At 46.6% G+C, this 25047-nt stretch overlaps 2 protein-coding genes across 3 annotated transcripts in view; one reads left to right on the top strand and one right to left on the bottom strand.

The window, feature by feature from the left end:
• The window catches only part of LOC105677048 (uncharacterized), a 278448-nt gene that overhangs the window by 154174 nt on the left and 99227 nt on the right, over nucleotides 1–25047 (top strand). The gene's annotated exons all lie outside the window — the stretch shown is intronic.
• LOC105677049 (autophagy-related protein 16-1) overlaps nucleotides 12837–25047 on the bottom strand; it is a 260615-nt gene continuing 248404 nt past the window's right edge. Inside the window, exon 10 of the mRNA XM_067357545.1 lies at nucleotides 12837–12971. Within this exon, the coding sequence (XP_067213646.1) occupies nucleotides 12948–12971 (24 nt within the window). The 3' untranslated portion in view covers nucleotides 12837–12947. The remainder of the gene's footprint in view (nucleotides 12972–25047) is intronic.

Here is a 25047-nt window from a genome sequence, read left to right as displayed (position 1 = left end):
TAAATGAAACCCATCGGATTGACGTCAATTTTTTAAATTAAATTATATAAATTCAATGAAATGGAAAGATACATCCTATATTTCATCAAATACATAATTGTTAATTAAAAAAAAATTAGTAAAAAATATATAATTTCGATTATGGAATACAATGTAGATTTCATAAGTACTGCGTGTATTTGGGAAAATTACATAAATTGTCTTTATGCTATCGACAAAATGCTAGTGTTTATTAAGTTATCAATTTCCTGCCTAAATGATCGGAATACATTGTTAGAAAGTACGAATATTGCTCTCCAAGTTTTCCAATTCCTGATCTACGATATCCAGATATTTTTATACAGATCTCGAATCACATTTCTGCGGAAATCTACTCTTATCATCGGAAACGATTCGAAAGGTAGAAATCCAATATATAGATTCAATATATAGATTCGAAAGTTCATTTTAGCAGCCCCACGTGTCTGGTCGACTCGAATCGAAGTGTATATCCGACTCTCTTCTTAACGAAATTAAACCTCGAAACTGAATTACGTCGGCGCCGCAGCAATCTCAAAACAGTTTAACGAACAGCTTCGGAAACTTTATTGAGAATAATCGGCATAAAGGATTTGGTGTCGGCCGGTCGTATTTACGGGAACAACGCGGACATTCGACGACGCGCAAAGACAATGCCGGGGCACGTCTGTAGAAACGAGTCGGAAGAAATGAGAGGTCCGACGAAAGAAGGCGGGGACGATAGCGAAGAACCATTGTGCGAAACTCGCTGTCGAACTTTGTTGTGACTTCCCAAAAAGTCGTAAAAGACGCCTGGCGGAAGGTAATGCATCCGCGGCTGACGGAACGTCCTTTCCACGCTTCGTTCTCCGCCTTCGCTGCACCGAATTGACTTCGAGGGCGTTTTTCCACGCTTGTTTGCACGATGATGTGTGACGCGCGTCTTCACCGTGCGCTCTTCCTTTCCTATCGCATCCTTTCAGCCAATAGAAGCTTCCTTGCTATTCTTTCATCTTTCTGCGCTTCGAGTTCACGATCGCGCGATAACAATTATCGATAGCTTTGAAAACGCTTGTCAAATTCTTACGCTCAAATGTCCTTTATCCCATTCGTTCTCAATTGCTCGAAACTGTCTGATTTTTTTCCGAAAAAATTCTCACTAACATCATTCATCCCATAAATTGAGATTATTATCCTTATTAACATTAAATGCGCGATACAAGCGCGCTGGAAATTCGCACTTTGTTACTTTGAAATGTTAACATTTAACAATCTTTCTAACAAATAACTATTACTTAACTATACTCTAACGATGTAGTTAGTTACAATAGTTTCATAATATCTCGTTAATAAGCCTTCCACCGCCTCGCTCATTTCTGCGGCGATCTCTCTTTCTGTTAAGGAGATCATAATCCATCGCACAAGTGTGGAAGATAGCCGTCGAGATAGTTAGACGTCATTTAATAAAACGCGTAAAAAGGAAAGAAGGGAGAAAGTAATGTGCAAAGCACGAAATAATGGCGAAGCGGCAGGATATACGCGATTAAATACAGGGAGGATGCATATCGAAGAGAACGGAGAAGGAAAAGGGAAAATGGGAAGAGCCCAGCATGGGCGTTCCTTTCAAAGTGAAAATTGAGTCGCGATTACGTACTTTACGGCTCCGACAATTTTCGAAAAATATTGCCCGACGCCGACATAACAGCGCGCTCGTAAAATCAGCATATTCCCGTAGGAGTTCAGTATTATGAATTTCTCTGGAAAAAGAAGGCAGCGATGTAAAGCGAGGATGTTCAAGGGCGAAGTTTATTTGCCAAGTTTACGTGCCGAATGAATTTTTCTTTCATCCGTATTCCGCTCCCGGCGGAGTAAACGTAACGACGGTGATTACGCTGACGAACCCATGAGAAACGATTTGAGAAATACGCCGATCCCGCGCGCCCAATCAAAACTATGAATAACCATCTCGCGTATTACGGCTCGACTATTCTCAACGGACGATTGATTATACCGGGATAAAAAAAAGTTTCGCTTATACGGGAATAAAACAGGATTCGAAAACACAATTATACCTCGCGCAACAAAAGCAATGCGATCGCGTGTACAGTTCTTCGCAATGGAGTACAGAGATTTTCACGTTCAGTATTATGTTCATTGTTGTATTTTTATTTTTATTATATGTATCGAGATTTATTCTTAATATTCTTCACTTCTATCGCACTTTAATTGTAACGTGAAATATTTCACACGGAATAAACGCGTCTATTTACCGATGTGCATGTATTTCATCGCGAGGTTTCTTCGCCGCAGTGTCTCCTTTCACACACGCGGCCAGTTCACATCAGCATAGTTCACGACAAACACACTCTCCATACATATTACATTTGTCCGCGCTCGTTGTTGCATACGCTCGCATCCAGGGAACCCCGTGCTCCCCATTCAGAGCAGATTCCCTACCCACGCCGTAATTCATATAACGGTTCGCGCAGAAATTGTGGCATATCGAAAGCGCGAATTGCATCGACGGCACCGTGAAATTACACTGTATCGGCGATGCGGCGAGCACGGACTCTCGGAGCTGCGTCTCGCGCTGCCGTTGCTGCCGCTGCTGCTGCCGGCACTTTAAGCACGTAGGAAATATGGCGAAACGATCGTTAATATGATCGGTGCGTAACTACGTGTCGAAGTTCGATTTATGCTCGCCGTTCCGAAGCGGGGAATAATCAGGGCAGCCGCGTGCCTATTAAGCGCGCTTAATCAAACTCCGCGCCGATTATTGAATACTTTAATGTATCGTATAGTAATTAAATAACAATCTCGTTTGAAGATAAAATCAAGGTCATAATATACATTAATGCGAATATTGCGTAAAAATGAGTTGCAAAATACTTTTCAGACAAAGAGAAAACCGAAGCTTACCGGAGTTAAGTGGAAACGGAATACACGAGAATTTACAAAATTTATTTTTTTAATTTCGTCTTTAATGAAATCTGCGCGGCATATACCGTCGTCACGCTTTTGTAGCGCAACTTCACGCAAGACGGTTTTAAGTATAATAATGCAGCCGTGAATAGTGAAGAAGTGTAGCTGATTTGCCTTCGATGCACGTCGGCCAATTAGACCAAGCGTCTATTCGCCCAAGTTAGATTGCAGACGTGTCTTAATATACGTATTATCCTTGTGACCATCGTACGGAAGAGCTTCTATAATATTATATCCGTATCATGTATCGCTATCACAAGCAATAACGGATATTAAAGTAAGATTTCGTGCATTGTTTAAAATAAGAGATGATTTCAGTCTTTATCAGCAATCTTATCCGGCGATTTCGGCCCTTATCGTTGCTGAAGAAGTGCGCATTGATGGCTGACCGTTTCCCCCACCTACCACCCATATTTCGATCGATTCACCGTACGCCGAACTACTCGCTCAAGCTCAGCAGACTCAATCTCATTAGTTGCGAAGTTCACATTTCTAAAATATTTCCGTAAAACGTTATTGCTTTCGACTTTTCCCCGTGCTCTTGTTAACGATTACTTGTTCAAAGATTGTAGTTTTCAGAGGGGAAATTATGTGCTACGCTGAAGAATGAGAAATTACAAAAGAGGCGGGATATACTTCTATCCGTTAGATTTTCATCTTGATACGTAAGAACGGACAATTATATGATCGGAGAATGAAAAGAGACGTATGTGCAATTTCGAGAAAGAAGAGTCACTGGCGAAAAACGATGATCGATTTTCTCGAGATATTGTTAAATAATATCGAGAGGCATTCGCACAGAACACGCGCTCGTATACGTAAGCCTTTTACACGCGACGAAGAAAATAACATACGGGATGAGTCTCAGTCGGTAGTCGAAGCGCATAAAAAATGCCATTCTTGAAGAATGAAGGAGAATAAAGAGAAGATAGATTCTGCGGGTTCTGGGGACAGGAAGCCGCCCGTCTCTCTATCTTCTATTCCTTATTTTACTTATTCTCCTTTTGCCCTTTACTCCGCTTTACTCAAGGAACGGCTACATCGAGTAGTAAAAGAACCTTTTCAACAAAGAGACGAGAGATTAATCCCGGATTCGAATGGATAAAAGGGAACGACAGGCACAGTAATCGCGCGCTGTCGGTTATATCCATCTGCATCTTTGTATTACGTGCGCTACGCGTCCGCTAAACCAACTCGCAGACGATGTTTAGCGTAATTTTTAATATCGGCCAAGCGATCCTCTCGCTGGTTTTATTATGAAAAGATTTGTCAAACAGGCGAACCTTTCCCGAGCGCTTCGCGTATTATTTCTTCTCACAGGCGCTTCAGCCCATGATTTATAAATCGATGCAAAACGAGCAATTGGTGAGACGCGATGCAGAACCTCTACCCCGCTAATTTTCGGCCGGTTTAATTAACCAACGCGATCCTTTTTTCCGCTGCCCCCCACGAAATTCTTCGCCAAATTGGACCTTCCCTCTTGATTGTTACCCAAGTTGACACGAACCATGTGATTATCCGGCCCTCCTCCCCCCTCCCCCCCCTTCCCCCTGCTCATCCCACCCTGCGGAGATCCGCCGTCGTCCATCTATCCCGCCTTCGTTAAGTTTGCACAGGTATTCGATCTCCCAAGATCGGAATAAGAGGACCGAGGGCGAAGGTAGCCAAAGGGGGAGAGGGACGCGCGGGAGGTTTGTGGAGGAACGGGCGGAGATACGGAGCGGCGGAGGCGAGAAGAAGCGCGGCATCCAAGGGGCAAGACTACAAGGGGAGGAAGGAGGGAGGAGCAGGCGCCCGCATTCCTTCACGCTTATTGGTTTCATCAGATTGCTTTGCTTCTATTAGGTGGTGGTGTCTATACGGATACCACGTATCGCCGGCACGTTCTCTAATACCCCGGAGGAACACCAAACAAATGAAACGGCGTGTTCCGTCCTTCGTCCTTCTTACCACCCTACCCCCTGTCTGTATCCACCAACCGCTCTATCTCTCTCCGCTACGTTTCAGGCGGGTCGTTCAATACTACTTGTGCAATATGGGGGCGAGAAACCGCATGTACACACACACACACACACATGCGCGCGCGTTCGCCTCGGTGTGCTCAGACACACAAATTGTTTACATAGACGCGAACACTCTCTCAGCACGCGCTCTGATGAGTTTGATGATCCACCGCCGTTCAGAAGCCGAGCGACGGCGGGATCCGAACGGTCTTGATCGCTTAATTTCATCATTCGAATATTTACACGGAGCATCCGTATAAGGCGGAGCGGGGCGAGCGTTGTGCCACCAGAGCGGCAAGAAATGAAGATGGATGATAAAGCGGACAGAGATCCGGGAGGGAAACGAGTTTCGCCACGGGCCAATGCTAACAAACCTTGAAACGCAATAAAAGCTGCAATCCCACGGTGCGGTTTCGCGTACGTCTCTATGTGTGTGTGTGTGTGTGTGTGTGTGTGTGCGGATATTTTCTTTACCGTTGGGACCATTCGCCATTGATTCGGCAGCCGTCTATCGCGAAATAAGTATCGTCGAAGAGCACTCCGCAGCTAAGAAAGTGGCGAGTCGTAAGAATAAGCAGCGAACTCAGAGGTGGAGTACACAATAGCAACCCGGAGCGTACGGTTATGTACACACGCGTAGATGTACTCCTATGTAGCATATCTCGCGGCGATGTTGGAGACATTCACTCTGGTTATCGATCACCGCTCAACGCTCGCGAGTAACGCTGCGGGCAAGGCGGATCGGACGGGATGGTAGTAAAGTCGCCCATTGTATCGCGGTCACTTGCCGGAATATTATCGGGGAAACACCCGGAGGCTCGTTTCCGCGCGGCTCGCGTTCACCCTCGCGCAGTCGCGCTGATCCGCGGAAGCGAGTGACCGCACGCGGGACGGCGCAATTACGACGTTATCTTTAACGACGACAACGATAATAATCGAAAGAATAACGCGGGGTTAAGTGCGACGCGCGCGTCGTTAGTGCGCGCGCGAGTTACGCGCGTATCCGAGATGCGCATCCGGTTTGCCCCGCGGCCGCGTATGCATTCCTACATGTCGCCCGTCCAGAATGATGGAACACGCGCGCCAAGCACCGCTCCCGGCTTTTTCCTTTTCCCGTTTTCGCGCCAGCCGTTTTTGTTCGCCGGCGAACACTTTATACCGCCGGTCCAATTCGTGCTGCGGCGCGGAGCGATTGCACGTTCTACGCTGCGTTTTATCAGCATCACGCGAGCGACGTTTCGTAAATTTCACGTCGTTTTTGAGCGATTCCGCGGCAGCCGCTCGTCGTAACGATGAAACGCGCGTCACGCGTTAGTCACATTCGTTGAAGGTTCCCCGCCGCTTTATATCGCCGCCTTTTTTCACCGGGAATTTCATTACGTCCGTTTGCGCGTAAATCAATCTAATAATAACACTATCCCGCGCGACGTCGGTTTTATGTGGTGGTAATTTTACATTAGTTTTCCCCGCTTCCATTCGTTTTTCCTAACTTCCATAATCATTTTATGCGCGCGTAGCGCGACGTGTATATTTCTTTCGCAACAATGAAACGGCATCTCATTACCGTTACTTTCGTTTTATAGATTTTGTCTGCATCGTTTTGCCATTTATAATCCAATCGTATATTTTATCTATGCAGCAAACAATTTTTATCCTTTTACATAATTTAATGATTCTTCGCATTAATTAGATGGCTTCCAGGTTTTTCATTTTATATATCAATATATAAATCACATTAAAATGTAAAAATTGTATATATATGTTAATGTAAGAGATGAGAAAACAGATTTATTTTACTACGATGCAAATATTATTATTAATAATTCTCTCTGGAAGCATATCTGGAAAGAAGCGCAGCACGATTCTGATTTGTTTTATATCTCGTTATCTTTATTTAACATTTTAAAAATTAATATGAAATTTTGTATTATGTATTTTGTCTTTATGTATAACACTTTATAATCGCATCTACACGACACTCCAATTCTCATTCTAACACTCATTATCATTCTAATCAAGAAGGCAGTCCGAGTAAACGACATAACAAACTGCAGAGAAACTCTAACACCTCCGTGAAGTCACGTCTCGTCCGGGAATCCAGGAATACGATATCGCACGTTTCCGCTTGTTGGCGGTAACCGCGAGTAGAATACTTGGCGATAGGATAACGTCTAGTTTAACGGTATAAAAACGTGTATGTGCACGTCTACATATTCGTAACCTTGCGCAACAGTGACGCCGTGAAAATACGTAGGCGCGATATAAATTCACCGTGATACAATCCTGGCTAATCTTGTCCTTACAATTCGTGCTTTATGATTCGTTCAAGTGCCGGAAAATTACACCTGTATTTATACACTTCTGCGAAAGAGAACGAGGGAGACGAGGAAGCTATTTTGAGAAGTGGTTACGAGTCCATACAATGTCCCGTTTCTACACGACGAAGCGAATGACTATACGAACATGCTTGAACATGCGAGCGTGTCTGCGCGCGGCGCATTGTCCTTTTCACGGCCCTTCATCGGTCTTGTTATCGCGTAGCCACGCTTGTAATAAAGCGCGTGTTATTACCATATAATTATGAGTACGGTCGAGTCTACACGACGAGGGCCTCTTCCGAAGGATACCCGTGTTACATAACGAGATAAATATTTTCTTATAACGGGGATACATTACACGCTCCGGAGGGGGGCCACCGCGTCGGGGGTCTTCCGCATAACGCTCGCATCGTCGTTACCGCTCGACGGCCGTCCTCCTATTCCGCGCTCGCACCTTCATCGTAAGTTTCCGCCGGCAGGGTCTTCCGCTACAACGGACTTCTAAAGGACGTCGACGTCGGCGGAAAGAAATTTCGGTGCCAGAGGCGGGGCGGGCGGGAGGACGCGGAAAAATAACGAAATCTATATCGTTAATCAGGGAAAAATTTCCGCGGTTACGCTGGCACGGGAAGATGAGAGGGGCTTTGGGCAGCAGCCAATCTGCCCGTTAGAGGCGCGCAACCGCGGCCAACGAGACCTGGGTTGCGGTTAACGTTGCATTCCCTAGGAACAGACGACAGGTCAGAGATTTCTGTATTTTTATGCAGCATAATCCGCAAGTTCTTTTCCGCTCCAAATTTTTTCGCAAGCTCGGTGTCCACTTTGCCGGCGAAATTATGACGGAAAATTGCGGATCAGCGCGAATTTGGAAAACTTGGCTTTATTCGTCTTATTAATTTTCTCCGTGGCCCTTTGATCCGCGCGGCCATTATTCTCTGCCTCGTGGCGGAGATGCCTCGCCGAGGCGGCGAAGACACGGAGGGTAAAGCAGCCTTGCACGGTCGCGAAGCGCGGCGCGGGTAATGCGATCGCGATTTTCCGCCTTCGATTAGCCGGGGCTCTCTCGTGTCCCGAGCTACGAAGGCGAGGCGCAGCAGCGAGGCGTCCGCTCGCTTCCCGTGCACCATCTCCTCTGCATGCATCATCTGTCCGGAGGTAGCGCGGTGGTAGGGGGAACGAGGAGATCCGCCGAGCCCTTCGGGAAGAAAGTGAAATACGTTACGATCTGTCTTGGGCCGGCTCTTCCGCGGACGATACGTCGTGACTGCTCTCGATAATGGGAATCCTCGCGGTGGGTGGAATATAATACCCGACGGAGCGCGGGGGCCGAGGGGGGGGGGGGGGGGGGGGGAGCGGAAAGCGGTAACGGGAGCGAAAAGGATGGCGAAGGGAGATGAGACCGAGGGGCTTTCCTACGGAGTCCCGTTATTTCGTAGAAGTTCTTGTGTACCTTGCGTCCCTCCGCTCGTTCAATCTCCTCCAGATGCCGTATATTTTCGGGCGTGCGGCTCGGCACCGGCTTTATCCACTTCGTGATCGAGTGATCAACTCTCTGCGGCGAGCGCCGTCGTGCGCGCAGGGACACTCGCAAATGGTTCTAAGATTCACATAAGTATGTGCGACGTATTTATGTGGAAAGAGAACGCGCTTACACGGTGAATAAAAAAAAATTGTACCGACAATATTGATTTTGAAAAGTCGAGAAATTCTTTGCGTTTCGTTGCGATTCTTATTTCGATCTGTTTGTTATTGAAGCTACACGGTTACACGGTTGCGAACGCATTCAATATAACTTTGCCCGTTGTGAGTATCAAAAGTTTCGCAAACAAATTTCAAGTCAATCTTTCCTCTATTATTTGAAATTTTTTCTTTCGGCTGTCTTTTAAAATGTAAAATATTTACATTGCACGATTAACGGTAGCTATTTTCGTGTAGGCGAAAAGTCCCTGTCAGTAGCATGCATAAAGAAAATTGATCGCCATCCTACGCGTGAAGTTTAAAGTGTGTGGCGAAGTGTGTATCGCGATAAGATTAATAATAGGAGATGATTGAATTTTAAGGACGTCGAGAAGACGTGCAGATATCAGCAATCAAGAATCAAGTGGCTTTACGTCGGTATCGGAGGGTTTCATGCTGTTGCATCGAATAACAGTTTGGGAAGTAGAGTGGATCTATATGCAGCTGCGGCGCGTGTACCAGGGTTGCATGCACATGGCAATTACGTTAAGAGAATTAGCGTATATCGGCGTATACGCTATGCCTCGTAGGCTACGTTAGGCACGGGTTAGGCTTGGTGCGCTCAAAGCCCACACGAAACGCGCAACGTCAGATTCAGCTGCGGCGTCCGTCCCTTGTCAGAAATTCCGGAGAATGGCGGGGAGCAAAATAATCTTGCCATTTCGAAATAACCCCTGTGACCCGGATAGGTAGAATCTGGCGGGTCGGCCCTCGTTTGGCAAGACTCCTCGTCTCGCGTTGATTTGAAGTGCCCGTAAACCACCGCCGTGGCCCCAGAAGCGTACACGGCAACTTCCGCCGATCCGCGAATACCGTGAATTCGCAAGGTTCGCCAGCTGCGCGCTAGTTACTAACCGAATGTACGATCTTCCACCCCTCTCCTTTCGACGTTGAAAGCGAGGCGGAATATCATGTACGACCAAATGCCGAATATTCAGATGAGAACTCGTACGCGCTCCGTCTCTTAGTATGCCAATAATCGTAACAGGAATGGAGTAACGCGACGCGACAATGTGACATACAAATGTATTATGAATCGATGCATTTTTTGCAGATTACATTCGGTGGAATTACGCTCCGGTGAAACTACTCGTCTATCAATTCGATATTTTCAGAATTTTGTAATAAGTAAAAATGCATAATATGAAAAATTGTTGAATATCTGACGACAACATTGATAATTTTTACATTGTTTATTATATAACTTTTAAAATTGGAGGAATGGATTCGTGTCCGGAGATGTTAACTTTATCTCCTTTATTTGATATGTTAGATCAAGTATAAATTTTAGTTTACCATGAAATCTATCTATTTTTAACTTTATTCGCGACATGATGAATTATGATAAATGCGCTTTTTATGAGTCAAGGCTTGACCTCGATAGACATTTATTTCCGCCGTGCTAGCACCAACGTAACAAGTATGAGTCTCTATTAAAGACAAGTTCGGAACGTTGTATCAGCGGCATGAATCATATTATTTCGTTATGAAACACAGCAGATGGTGTTTCTGGTCAACTTCCGTCGGCTGATCGATGCGGTCCGAACAACAATATCGCGCAACCGAAGGAGTACGCCGGGTGGAGCGAGCGGGAGAGGACGGCTCTGCGGTAAAGTTTATAAACGCCGGCGCGAGAGCGAGCGAATACGCGCGGGTACATCCGCCGCGGCTGGTAATCCACTTTGAGTCTGAAATATAGAACGTAAATTCCGAGCAGTATCAAAGGCCGGGGCGCGAAAATTTAATGCCCCGATAAATTAGCATACTAACGAGAGGCACAGAAGGCCGAGGCGCATCCACCCCCACCGGCTTAGCTTCAGTCGGGTCGGTCGGGCAAGCTTTTCCTGCGATGGTAATCGAGCAAAATATTGTGGCAACGGCCGCGGGCGTTCTCGCCGAGGTTCTTGACTTCCCTAGACTCCGGCTGGGTCCGTCGCAGTGGCATCTTGGGAGATTACCGGCTCTCCCCCCGCGCCGCCCTCCCTTTCTCTCCTCCCTTTACTTATCCCCCTCGTTCGGCCTTCGTCTTTTTCATTCTTTTTATCTTTGAGGATGGACTAAGCCGCGGAAACCTTGGCGCTTTCGTTACCTGCGGGGGGAGGTTACGGCGCGGAAGAGGGACGGCAGGGAAGGACCGCGGAAGTAGAAGCGCGACCGACCGGCAGAGAGAAACGAGCCAAAGTGCGCGCTCCCGCGGGACGCGGGGGCGAGAGAAACGGCACGGAGGGTGGAGAAGGGAGGCAAAAGGAGTTAATATGGAAAAAGGAAGGAGACTGAACTGGTAGAGAAGGACGAGGAGAGAAGGTCAAGCGGCTATCCGATTCCGTGCCACCAAGCCGACTACCACGGTCCAAGTGTGGCTAAAAGTTGGGCGAAACTTCGTAATGTATGTGGGAGAGTCGGTCGGCCGCTCGCTTGCATTCGTTCTACGACCGGGCGGTCCAGGTCGTGACCTGTCGATTCCCCCACCCCCCCACGTCCACCGCTCGGGGATCGCACTTACATCTCCGAGTCTCTTCAATGGATTTTATCGCCCGCCACCACTTCTCGCTTGCACTTACGTTTACTCAAGCGCCGATTTCCGCCGGGCCGGAGCGAAGGGAGCAGAGTTCCGTGTCTTGCCCGGAAGGGGTGTCCTGTTTCGTTTCTCGACCTGCACACGCGCGTGTCCCTACGTCCGCGCCGTCCGCGCCGTCCGCGCGCTACCGAGAGAAACGGGATCGCGGAGCAGATAACGCGTGAGGTAATATAGTTGCGAGATATGTATCGTGCGCGGATTCCTTCCTTAACATTATCGACCGCATTAGATCTGAGGATGGTCTTGGGCCGGCACTCAATCTTTCTCTCACTGATTGCGTGATAATGTGTACAAAAGATCCGTTAATGTACCACCTCGGTTCGGCTCGCTCCTTTCGACGCGCGCGTATATCGCGCAACGTGGAATTATGTGGTAACCCGAGAGGATATATACAACATCGGTAACAACGAGCGATTACTTCCCACGGAATCGGAATTACGCGCGGCTTATGATTTACTCAAATATTACGATGCAGTCGCCTCGGTCGAGATTTATTTATTTTACGCCTGTTCTGTTTTCTACATTATCAACGCTCTTCTCCGGACACGATATCAATCGCATAATGTTAAATTGATTGACAAGCGAATATTACGAGATATAGATGGACGACGTGCAATTCAGCTTCACGTGCTATTATTCTATAATGTTATCATGTGAAATGTAATTCTGGAAAATGGAAAGTGTGGACAGGAAAAGACCGATGGCGAACCTTTCTTGCGAATCTTCCGGTGATCTACCACTATCCCCGCTATCGAAGAATCCTTTTCTCTCGCCGGGTAATCCGGCTAAGAAAAAGAGATTCCCCGTCGCAGTGGAGAAAGATTTCAGATTTTATTTCTTTGCGTCTATCTCCTTACTCTCCGCGATGGACAGGATGGAGATAAAGTCTATTAAAATTACGTTTTCACGAGAGGAGATTATTACATAATTTATTGCAAGATGTGCCATTAAATCGTCAAGAGACGACAGAAGTAATAAGGGTATCAGCTTATGCGTTTTCTATTGCTATAGCAGAATTCTTCGCTATCTGAAACATTTTACATTTTATAAACCAAGCATAAAATTATTAGTGAAGATTTAATCCGTCCTTAAAGTAAGCGGAGTAAATATTTCTTCGCGATCGTTATTCTTTCCTTTATTCCTTTCCTTTTATCGCTTCGCTTGTGCAAGAATATTATAAAATTTATGAGTCAGAAGAGTAGAAATCACGGATTTTCTTCACAATCGTCGCTATTATTTTCTATATACTATTCATTGTCTTTTAAATTTGTGTGTTACGCATGCTATTAATGTCGAAATAAAAACTTACGTGCCTTGTTTAGCCTCCATCGTTTACAAAAGTTGGAAAGTGCTTACCTGCAACAAATATACAATCGAAAATGTAGAATACATATCGAATATATGCACATACAATCTCTTACGTTTTTCCTTGATTCATGTTACAAAAAATTTCCATCTTATATTGATTTATCTTATTCAGATGTTTTGAAGAAATTTCAAGTTGCCGTTACGGCAACATCTGTAAGCTTTCCTAAATATTAAATATTATGCATGTTCTATCGTGTAGACGCGATTTACCTAACGAAATAACGCTTTTCAAAAGATAGGCAGTTGAAAATGTACACGAAATATTTTGCAAGTAATGCTGCAAATAGCCTTGGCTGGCAGAATTAAATGAACCGAGGTGACAGGGAGAAAGATAAACAAGCCAGGGAGGCACGGGAAAGAGTCTGTTTGTCGATGTCAAAAATCAACACAAATTGAAATCAGCGACAGTCCTGCCTTCGTGTTGACTGCAGAGAATCGACCTTTTACTTTTTGATGTTTGCGAGAGTGACGAATTTGCTGCTGATGTATTTTTCAAATTGGACCGAATCCACAGAAATTTGTGCCTGAAAAATCTGAAATATGCCGCTAATCGCGTAATCAGCGCTTTTTATCAAAAATACATAAAATTTCAGCAAATATATTTCCGCGTTTTATATGTGAAAAAGGGAGAAAACTGGAGATAATTATGGATGATTTTCCCGGGTTAACGATTATAGAAATGCGTAGTTTTAGAATTAATACAAAGCGAGAGAAAGGCACTGATAAATATACCGCGCGGCATAAATGAGGAATCTCGTCGCATTGAGCGAGTAAGACAATCATTTTAATACGATCATTGCACAACGGCGGTATACGCCAAACACAACACAGCTGGGATGCTATTTCGGGTTATTGATTCAGGGGGGGGGGGAGGATCTAGGGAAAAGGGGAGAAGCCTGCTTCGTCATCTCGCAGCAATTCCCGAAACCCCGCGTCTCTTGTCGACCTCCGGCAACCTCTCGCTTTCCTCTCCAGCGAGCAGAGTCAATTAGAGACTCGACTGGAGATTTTCAATCTCCAGTCAAGGTTACAACGTCCCGTGCGCGCGGAATGCGTGGGACAGGTGAAGGGAGGACCGGTGTATGTTGTAACAAAAACAGTGGATTGTAAATCAAACCGCTTTCCGACTGAGGCGTTCGTCTCTAATGCGCATTCCTAATGGCTCATCTGTGTTTCTTCCGTTATGTGTGGGCACGCTTCGAGGATCTAAATAAATTACTATTACGCTACTTCGTGTAGTTCTCGACTGTAAACTTTGTGCAGTGCGCACAGAGTTAATCGCTTAGTGCGGAGGAGAAATTTTGCGTCAATAACTCAACGATAATGTATGGCCTGAGTATTTGTCTAATACTCCAGCCGGCCAATAACTTCCAATAAGTATCCTTTCATACAAGATACATTGCGAATCATTGTAATTTATATGTTACAGAATATCTCGTTCTACGATCGGAATCTATTTGCTATTTAAATGAAACGTTCGTATCGAGATGTATTTATTGTCATTAGAAATTATGCAATTCTTGAAATTCTTTCGACGCCCACTCTTCCACATAGGTTGCATTCTAGATCTCGTAATACAATATAATATGGTAATAGCACCAGAACGGAACGATGGAAGGAAATTTGCATTAATAACACGTCGTGTATTACCGCGTACATTTTGCCGAGACGTTCGGCGCAAGAATCCAAATGACATTATCCGCATGGCCGATCAATTAAACACAATTCAGTTTCGATAAATTCGTGCCTTATCGCGCGTAATCTCGCGGCACGTGATTACGGGAGCTATTAATTTCTTACTAATCTCCCGGCGCGCGAAGTGTATCGAATATAATTTCCCGACGGAGCCCGGTGTCGCGTAAGAAGCCGAGCTAAATTGTACGAGTTGCGTCGGTCGTGACGACCAATTACGCTTATCGAATTCCGAGAGAAAAACTACGCTCGTGGTTTTTTTGCCCGTCGAGTTTATCGACCCGGCGGATGCGTGGACGCGGCCAACAGGATCGTAACGGACATCGTGGTGCCGGTCTATCCGCGAAAAGTTATTATTCCGCGAGCGAGAGGGAATCGTTGCCATATTTTCATCGCGAGAGATCGCGGCGATCTTTATGGCGCGCGCGCGCGCCGGTAATTAAAAGAAGTGGCAAATGGCGTGGAGGCCCGGAAGCGACCGGGATATATCGACGGGAGTCTTTCACGGCGCGACTTCGGGACCGGCGCAGACTCCTCTCCTTCGATTTCTAATCTGACCGGCGTAATGTCGCCCGTAATTAATACAAGTTGTAATCCCCCTCGGCGGCATTCCGGTTTTGCGCCGGACAAGATATTAGTTGCGCGGTAGTTGCGCTACTCGCAACGGCCTGCACGTAGATAGCGATCGGCATTAGATAGGCTGCCTAGTCTTCTCGGTATCTGCCTTACCACTCGCCCTCTTCCCTATCCTCTCCATTTCCTGTTACAGTTAATGGAAATTCAGAAGCGTATGTTTCCTAATCTGGGCAATTTTGCCGTTCAAATAGGCTCCTTCGTGGCCGTTGCAAACTTAATAGTCATGCACGCTTGCGCGCGCTCGCGATCCCGCCTGTACAAACCGCGGGTTTGCGCCGAGCAAATCTTCAAACACGTGCATTCCTGTTCGCTGTTGTTTCAGTCTTTTTTCCACGCTTTTTTTTCAAACAAATAACAAATAAAAAGATTTATTGAAAAAACCGATTTTAATATACGCAGAGAGGGAAAGAAAAACGAAGAATGTGCAGCGAGTACCGAAACGGTCTCACGGTTATTGTTTGTTTCGTTCTTTGACATTTCGTGTATACACACTCGCGCGTCGCGCGTGGTTAAAGCGGATTAAGTGAAGCTTACGCGCGTGGTCGGCGATGACGCGAAACGCTATCGCCCGGAATGCGTTTCCGGTTTACGTGTTTAACCGTTCCTCGCTAGGCTAAGAAAGTTTGATGCGCGCAATTCTCTCACGTAACCGAGCGCATTGCGCGACCGCGGTTGATTCCTCGACGAGCATAAATATGGATTGCGCTCGATTATGATCCTATTAGAGCATTTTCGAGTTATTTACAGCGCACTTAACAACGGTGGGTTTTAATTTTTTCCCCCTAATTAACTATCTCGTGGTAGCGGATGTCATAAACAGTGTACGATTACGAGAGTTTCGTGAAGACTTGCAGATTACAGGTATTAATGAAATTGCTAATGAAATCGCGTGAATTCCCCGCTACACGTGTGATTATCGATCGTTAGATGTATCTGTCGATATCTCCGCCTGTCGTCTCGCATAATGAATCGTTCGATTATGTATCAGTTAATTATTGGTATTTACAAAAGGAATTTGCTCAGAGGCTATATTTAGCGACGCGGCTTTATTTATACACTCGCACAACGAAAACTTAATAATTTGACATGGAATGCCCGACTTGCTCTTATTATTGAAATAGCTGACATTTCCGGGAGACCCGATATAAGACAGCTATTTCGGAGGCACAACCCAAATTGCACCTCGGCTACATAAATCGCTTCGGTATGCAGACCGTCCAATCTCCAGTGGTTTAATAGTTCCGCAAAGTGCCTTCATTGATTCTACAATACGCGCATTCGTAATTGCCCCAAGGACAGGCGCTATCTGATCTCCCGCCGAAAATTGAAACAACGGTCGTTAGGCGTTCCCTCGGCGAAACGCACTCGGAGAGACAATCCGCGATCCGATCGGGTCGTCCATCTAACACACGGTCGGCATTTTTTCGACAATCCGCCCCTTGTTGATTTTTTTATCCGCTTACCGCAGCGGCGATCTATCTCCAACCGCAATCGACGACGCTGTTCTCGGCGGTTAGTGGCACGAAACGAGATAGCGGATTTAAAAGAGGGGGGGGGGGGGGGAGGGAGAACGGCGGAGGAAGAAGGTGCAAAAAAATCGGCGGTAAAATAGCATCGCTGTTATAGCCGCGGCACGAACTGTCACCGCGTTTCCGCGTGTTTCTTACTCGCCGCGTTCCACGGCTCCTTTATCCTCGGTGACGACGCGAGTCGGCGAACGTCGTGTGCGTCCGCACGGATCGCCGGGGCCTTTCCTCTTCTTCTTTCCAACACGGCGATCGAGCGCCTCTCCTCTCGCGCTTCCACGGCTATGATGAACAACAGTTGCGATAAAGTCGCGGGGCATACGTTGGGAGCGTGTCCCATTGATCTACGGCCATGGGCGTGCGTCGTCTCGACCACCATGGGCTCTTCGCGGTGTACGCAAGCTCGCGCGGCGCAAGTGTGTCGCGCACACCGATGCAGCGCGGCTGCAGGTGCACGCAGGAAGAAAACCCGGGCGCTTTCCTTGCGAGCGCGCCCACCTCGCGCACCACGCAGAGCGCATCTACCTTGCTTATTACGACATTACTCGCGCTCAGCGTCCCTCGCGTTGCGCGATTATGCTCGCGAGAGAAGACCCACTTCTGCAACGCACGGGCGCAATTCCGAGGTGTATTTTAATTTGCGCTTCGCGGCATGAGCGCGTCTTTATTCTCTTCCGGCGAATTTACGGCGCGCGCTGCGCGTGGTAAATGAACGTTTTACGTTTAATGTAATTAGTGTGCGTGGCGCGTAAACGACTGCGCGGAAAACTGGAAGATTGCGAAAGAATGAGGACTGCAGCGAGTTCTTAAGTTTAACGGCTTGGCTGTGGCATTCCTTGGGATTGAGAAAGTGCTTGAATAGATATCGGAAAGAATTAGAAATGAATTGAGTTTTCAAAGTACGCAACCTTTACAAGTCTTTGCAGCATTTCTAAAATATCTCGTTAATAACAACAATTTCTTTTTCTCCCATAATTTATGTCAATTGATACTTACTTAATCGGTTCTCGTCATTTTATCTTACAATTTCTCGCGTGAATATTATTAATGGAAATAATAAACGAAATCGGGAAATGATTGCTTCAAGCAAATTTATAATTTCAAGTTTGATTTACAATCTCCAGTTCCATTTACTTTTCCCATCACCATAATTATCATTATCATCTAAAGACTCGACATTTTGTAAGATAATTTATAGGCTGCGAAGCTGTACAGATGCTCCGTATGTTCGTTATTAATTGCCACGTATATATTAAGTTTCTGACAAACACGCATGCCAGGTACGGCAACAGGTATTTTAATGGTCTGATGCAATAGATATTCGTATCTGCGTACGCACGATCTTCATTTAATCATTTAACCTACGAGCCGACTAGACTTTAAGCCATATTTTTCACATTATCTCGCTAATGATATATCGAGAATCGAGATCGAATTGCCATCCTCGAATAATAAATTAAAATATAGTTAAAATTAAATTAAAATTAGGACGTGTATATATATATATATATATATATATATATATATATAAAGAAAAATCTGCGCTCGAATATCTAAGTGCGTATTAAACCTTCATTGCTCTTAAAGCCGACGTGTATTTCGTTAGCTCGACGCGTGTAGTTAGGAGTCGTTAGCCATTACGAGGGGTTATCGGCAAAAAAAAACTTGTTGCGCGAGAGCATGGTCGTTATGGCTTCATCTTTCGCGAATCACGTGGAAGTCGTAAAAGTTGCCGTATAATGCAGATTAAATCGAAGAAACTTTGCGAAGGATTTATTATGCATCCGCGGCAATGTAGCGCACCGCGGGTAGATAACAAAAGGGACTTAGAGCCTTTTCTTTACATAACAACACGCGGGGCGCGCGATAGGACGGCGCTGATAGAATTCTGATGTAATCCGTGGTAGCTCCGGCCTGGTCTTCTTACGTTACTCCGCAAATAATCTCGTTGGAAGAGGAGAGGCGAGGCGAGGCGAGGCGTCCGTTCGCCACCCCGTTGCACCGTGCGCCGTAAGTACCGGCCCGGCCGATTATTATCACCCGCTTATATTCTTCGCGCATACGGTACATCTGCAGGGTCTCGGAGCCGGAAGGTAACCTCCTGCGCGCTGCGCAGGAAAGCGCCGAGCCCTTTCGGCGCTCCGACGATGCGATCTCTCCCTCCTCCTCAAGCGCCGATCTCCGACTCTCTCTCTCTCGTTAACTGTTCTAGTCGGACGACAACGGCGCTCATCTCGGTCTCGGCCGGCTTTGCGCCGCTTTCTTTTCACCTCGCGCGATGCGCTCTCCGCTCTCGTTCGCATCCGATCGATTCAGTGCCACCTTCGGATATTCGTAGCGGTTTCACGGCCGGCCATGGAGCCCTCCTCCTCTGGCAACGAGCGCGGACGCGACGCAGCCTGAATATCGGATAGATATCGACGTCGTTCGGAATAGCGGTACCTGATGCTCGGTCGGCGCCGCGACTCGCTCATGTAACAGTTCGTAGGCGGACAGGTCGACATAAGGGAAACAGGCGGACAGGTTGAAGCGGGGGAGACAACGAAATATCGGCTTAAAGGAGAACGAGGTTGGCTCAGGTGGCGGACGAAGGGTGTATCAATATCGAGAGGGGAATAATCCACGGCTGGCAAGGATAACCGCATTATCCGCTTGCGCTCGCCTCTGCTAACGTCTTCGTCCGGCGCGATGCTAGATGCGACGAATACTAATTCGAAAAGTGAGATTGGTATCCGTCGTAGCGACATTCTTCTCCTCGTCGCGCCCCACGGGATCGATTCGGATTGATAAATAGAATACATGCCGCCCTCATGGAACAAGAGCGATGGGAAAAAGGATACGCCTTTTTCTTTCCATTCGTTACATGTATGTATATATATGTACATATATATATCTTCAAGTAATACGATGCTGGTTGAGTTTCGCGATCGGCATCGCCCGCGCTGTAACGGGAATCGTTATGATCTTTGTTCAAATCCCTCCCCGCCGTATCGATGATATACGACACGTAGTGACCACCAATGGGCTTGTTATGCGTCGGATTTCCTCGTGCATATATCGAAAGCAGTAACCCGGAGAGGTCTAAAGTCGTCTAGATTTACGAGAAGGAAAATGCAGAAATTTCCATCATCGTTTTCGTCAGTATCGGACCGTATTCCGAGATTGTAACAAGCATTGTAGAACGGTACTTGTCGAGAATCGATTGTACGCTGCCTGAATTCTGTCGATACGGGTCTTTACTTCCCCTATTATACAGAATTTTACTCAAAAGAGCAAAGCATTTTTACGAGAAACTCGCGCTTTGATGGTATTAAAAATGGTGTTGATATTGTAGCATAACTTGTGTAAACATAACTTTATTATTTTATCGTGTTTCTATCAAATAACATGTGAAATAATAATTTTATTCGATCGTCGTGATAACATTAAAGTAGTCGCTCGACTCCGATAAAGCAGTAAGAATGCGAGGCAATAGTGAGTTTATCGATGCAATAACGTTAAAACGTAAACCATGGTACAATCCGGATTTTTCTAACGCATAGTTTCCGAAATTTATCGTTATTATTGTGAAAATAAACGTAAAGTCCCGTGGAATTCACACAGAATCGTAAATTGTCGCTATGAAATACAAAAATACTTTGGATTTTTACAATTCGATACGTGCACATTAATAGCAGGTTCCGGACGACATTAGAAATTATCTTACCATTTATGAGGCGTACAAACAATGCCTTTAATTAAAAATTTATAGCAAATAATATTCGATATTCCGTCAGTCCGAGCAATAGAGATGAAAATTTCTTATTAGCAAACATAATGCTTCATACGTCGCATCATCTTTGTGCGCATAATATTCGTAAAAAGTGCACCACCATCTTAATAGCTATTAAGCCATTAATTAACTTAATCCCGAATTATTAATTAAGTTGGTACTTTCAATGAGGAAGAGGTCTTGTAACACGGAGGATGAGTAATCATCTCTAAAGGATCATGATAGAATTATACTAGGCGTTTTACCACGTATACAACTACCACGCGAAAGATCATCGAGCTGTTTCACGCGGCAAGCGGGTCAGAGGCCAATAATTTTGCCCGCACGCTTGTACCGCGCATTATCGCGTTGGTATCGTACGTTCCGTGATAAACGCGAATGGTGAATTCAGTCGTTACCAAGAAAGGGTCCGCGCGATGCGCGCATATAGGTGTACCGTCCGTCGCTTCCTTCGCGCCTCTCCCTCTTGCCTCCCCTCGTGCCCTTTCTATCTCCCTCCCCCTCCCCAAGCGATCCCCATTCTCGCGGAACACCGCATCGTCGGCCGGCTACCACACAAGATGAATCATTGGAAATGCAGCGCGCTGTAAGATCTCTCGGATGTGCCTGTGGTAGATAACTAGGTACGCCGCCGCCGTCGTTGGCTGCGGTGGTGGCGGCGGCGACACGGCCGCCACGAAGACGACAACGACGACGACGACGACGTCGACGACGGCGAAGACAACGAGACGGGGCCACGACGAAGGCGCGCGATGTACATGCAGGCGGCGCACGCACGTATCGCCGCGACCAAGCGAGATCTCTCTACCCGCCTAGGCTCGTAGCCACGTACCGATCTAACGAGGGCGATTGTCCCGCGTGTATCGAGAGCGATTTTCAGGTGCCTCGAGTCTGAAGAGAACCCACAGAGTTAATGGCACGGATGAGGGTTACATTTACAAGCGGCCGTACGCGATACGGTGCCGCGGTCGCTGCGCCGTCGTATGAACTTATATACCTAATGTATCAGCCACTCTGCCGTGAAGATGCCAGCGCGCCAGTTAAGAATCTAGCCAGGTATTAAAGCCCCCCCCGTGCGCGAGCGCACGGTTTAGGTACGTCGGGAAAATTGCGCGGTAAACCGCGAAACACGCTCGCGTCTAGATGACTCGACGAAAGAGGGAGAGGCGGAAAACCTGACAATATCTCACCGGGCGCATTTCTTTTTTACTTCCGCGTTTCGGCGGAATTAATCACCGCTCGCGCTCGGAGCCCGCGCTATCGCGCGGAGTCGCGCGCTAATACACAACGCCCGGAGCCGTGCGCGGCATTAGAGCGGGGATAGTAATTACCGCGCGGAAGCAAAATAATCTTCGCGGCGCAGCTTCGAGCAAATTGCTGGATAAACTTCTGTATAACTCACTCGCGCGGCGCCGCGCGAGCGCGAGAAATAACAGTGGTAAATGTTATTAATGTATGAAATGTGTCGTTGAACTGAAGATCACACGGAAGATGCCGACGCGACGAAGGATTATTAGCTTACGTGCTAGCGTATTATCGTGCCCGAAGAAGATCGCAGTCGGTGCTGGATGCTGCTTTCGGTGTAGCGGAGGTTGCGCAGTCGCGACACAGCGACTACGAGAGAGGTGCCTGCGGAGGAAGAGATGCCAACGCGAGGGGGAGGGGAATACTGCGATGTAATGGCGAGCCGACTAGACGATAGGAAAGGAGAGGAACAGAGAGACCGCGACGGCAACAATAGCGGAGAAGATAGAACACGCGGGCAGGAGAACGAGAAAGAGAGACGTTGGTCACAAGGATAGGAAACGAGGGGGATACAGAGTCGCGAGGGGGTGGCTGGCCAAGACGAAAGGAGACGGAGGCGGGTTTATGGCGGGGATTTAGATGCGAACGAACGTTTCGAGGCATTGTTCGATATAAGACACGACTTCATTAAGCATTCAAGTAATGTTCAAACGTTGTACATTGAATTGTACCTCGCGTCCCCCCGGGTGCCGCCGCCGCCGCCGCCGCCTGTCCTTGTTCCTGCGCTGTCGCCCCGGACGACACCCTGCGCCCCACGAGCGCCCGTCGTCCACCCCGTGTCTCTCTCGCTAAAGACCTACCGTGTGTCGCTGTGCGGCGGCACGGCATACAATGAGAATATCGTACCGGGGGAACCTCGTGATGCCGCAATATCGAATAATGTATAACTATATCACGGCGACGGAGCGAGAGAGCGGGAGAGGGACAGGGGGGAGGGGGGAGGGTAAAGAGGCACGGTAAGAGGAATAGATGGCAGCGAAGTGAGACGACGGTAGGGAGAGAACCAGCGTTTCGTGGTGCGCGCGGTGAGGCATAGTGTCGGAGGACTGAGATAACCCGATATATCTAGATGACTGCGCGCGCACGGAATACATCACCATATAAGTAAAACCCCCGTGGCCTCCGGGATCACCGCGGCGAGTGCGCGGCGTTGGTTGCGACGCTTGATTCATGGCAGGCAAAAGGGCCGCCGCTTTGCCCCGTTGATACCGCCACTATTTTACGTCTCTTAGCGATATCAACGCGCCCGAATCACCGCGCGCAAATCATTTCGTTTCCCCAAGACCCGGTATATTTTCCCTCTTCCTCGTGCCTCCAATCCCTTCCCCTCTCGCGCCGTGCCTCGCGTGACGTCGCGTTCGACGAAGCGCGACGCGGGAATGATGTGTACGATTTTATGCTAAACAGCCGACTCCTCTTTTTAACCCTTTAATGTCCTGGAAATTTCACGCAGACATCATCCCATCTAACGGCCTTTTTACACGATGCGGCTGATGACTTCGCGTGAAAAGCGCGAATATTCGCGCGTTTGCGTCGAGGATAGGGATCTTGGAGTTTTCGATCACACGTCTCGTGAAAGGTTGAATTTCGAACGTAAATGCGTTCCACGCTTCCATCGTAAGTCAAGCGGAAAGTATCGTCGTCAATGCGGAAAATAAAAGTGTCATCACACGAGGAATCTTTTCTCGGATCAAACTAATCAGATTATTACGTCGCTCTCGTCTACGCACGTTCTACACGCGGCTGCGCTATGTCATTTCCACAAAAAAATAAGTCTCTAGGACCATTTCTCAGAGGCTTAGGATGTCCGTTTGCCCACGTCCGAAGGCCGAGATGATTTACTTCTCCGGGATAACGAAATACCTTCGAAAGACACGAGGATCGGGACAGACCTGACATATTGTAATCTACTGCTATTCTTAAGTGTTAACTGATGATCGCGATATATAGAAAGTAATTCTCATAACAAACTTAATTAAATTCAATATAAATAGCTGTTACGACACTTTTCCATGGCTTTTGTCATCAATAACCATTGCGAACCATTCGATTATTTCTTTCGCTGTAAGTTCACATGGGAATCCGGACATGAGAATTTTCGTAAATGATCGGAAAACAGTAAACATGTCAGCGTAAAGAAATAATTTAACGCAACCGCACAACAAAAATATTTTTTTCGATCACGTATTACTAATTTACTTAAATATACATGCAGTTATACACGTGGGAAAGTGTTCTCGGAATGACGTAAGCCATATTTCGTATCTTCCGTTTTGGTCACGTACAAGCCCCGCGAAGTAAGAGCTTTTTCGCGGTGGTATTTCATAAAAAAGTCCTATGGGTTATGAGGCACGTTTTAAGATCGCGGAAGTACTCGGTTTATGCATGTACAAAGTTGTATGGGCCCCGATGGCTTCTGCTACGACAGCATAAAATTTATACCCGGCACCTTCAGTAATACGTGTATCTTTTACATCCACGTATAGTTTCAGTCTCGTCGCATGCGAGATAGGCGATCGCACTTTCGACACAGATTGTAGAACCAATACTTCGTGCTTCGTATATTTCATCTCTCGAATTCTAAAACGTTTAACACCGGCTGGAGAAAATGTCTCATCTTACCATAGAATATAATAATTAATTTTCTTTCGTATGTGAACCTTTTTTTTAATCCACAAAGGGCATTTTTCATCAATATCCAAAATGTTGAATAATTTCATTATATTTTATAAGCATGTGAAATAACGAGCAATACCGATAATATATCGCGATAGTTTCAATCCGCAGTTAATCTAACGGATGCGTAAACCAATAAGTTACTGCTGTAAACTCGTTCGGAACTCGTAAAAATGGCAGTTTACGGCGCGGAACTACTCATCCCATAAAATATAAAAACTTTTTTAAACAACCTATCTCGTCGTATCAATTTATTCGTTTCGAAAGTCTTGAAGGGAATAGATATATGACGATAATAACGACGTTCCTTTTCAGCAGATGACAAAGCGATAAAATATCGAAGAGGAAAAAAAAAATAACGGCGGTAAAGCTTTTATGGCTGCGTATACGCGGAAAATGTTCGCGATGTCGGGAAGAAGATCATCTCGCCGGCTTCCGAAGCACGGACGAGCAAAAA

The sequence above is a fragment of the Linepithema humile genome, chromosome 6, assembly GCF_040581485.1.
Source record: "Linepithema humile isolate Giens D197 chromosome 6, Lhum_UNIL_v1.0, whole genome shotgun sequence".
Taxonomy (NCBI): domain Eukaryota; kingdom Metazoa; phylum Arthropoda; class Insecta; order Hymenoptera; family Formicidae; genus Linepithema; species Linepithema humile.
This window is presented reverse-complemented; position numbering and strand designations above follow the sequence as displayed.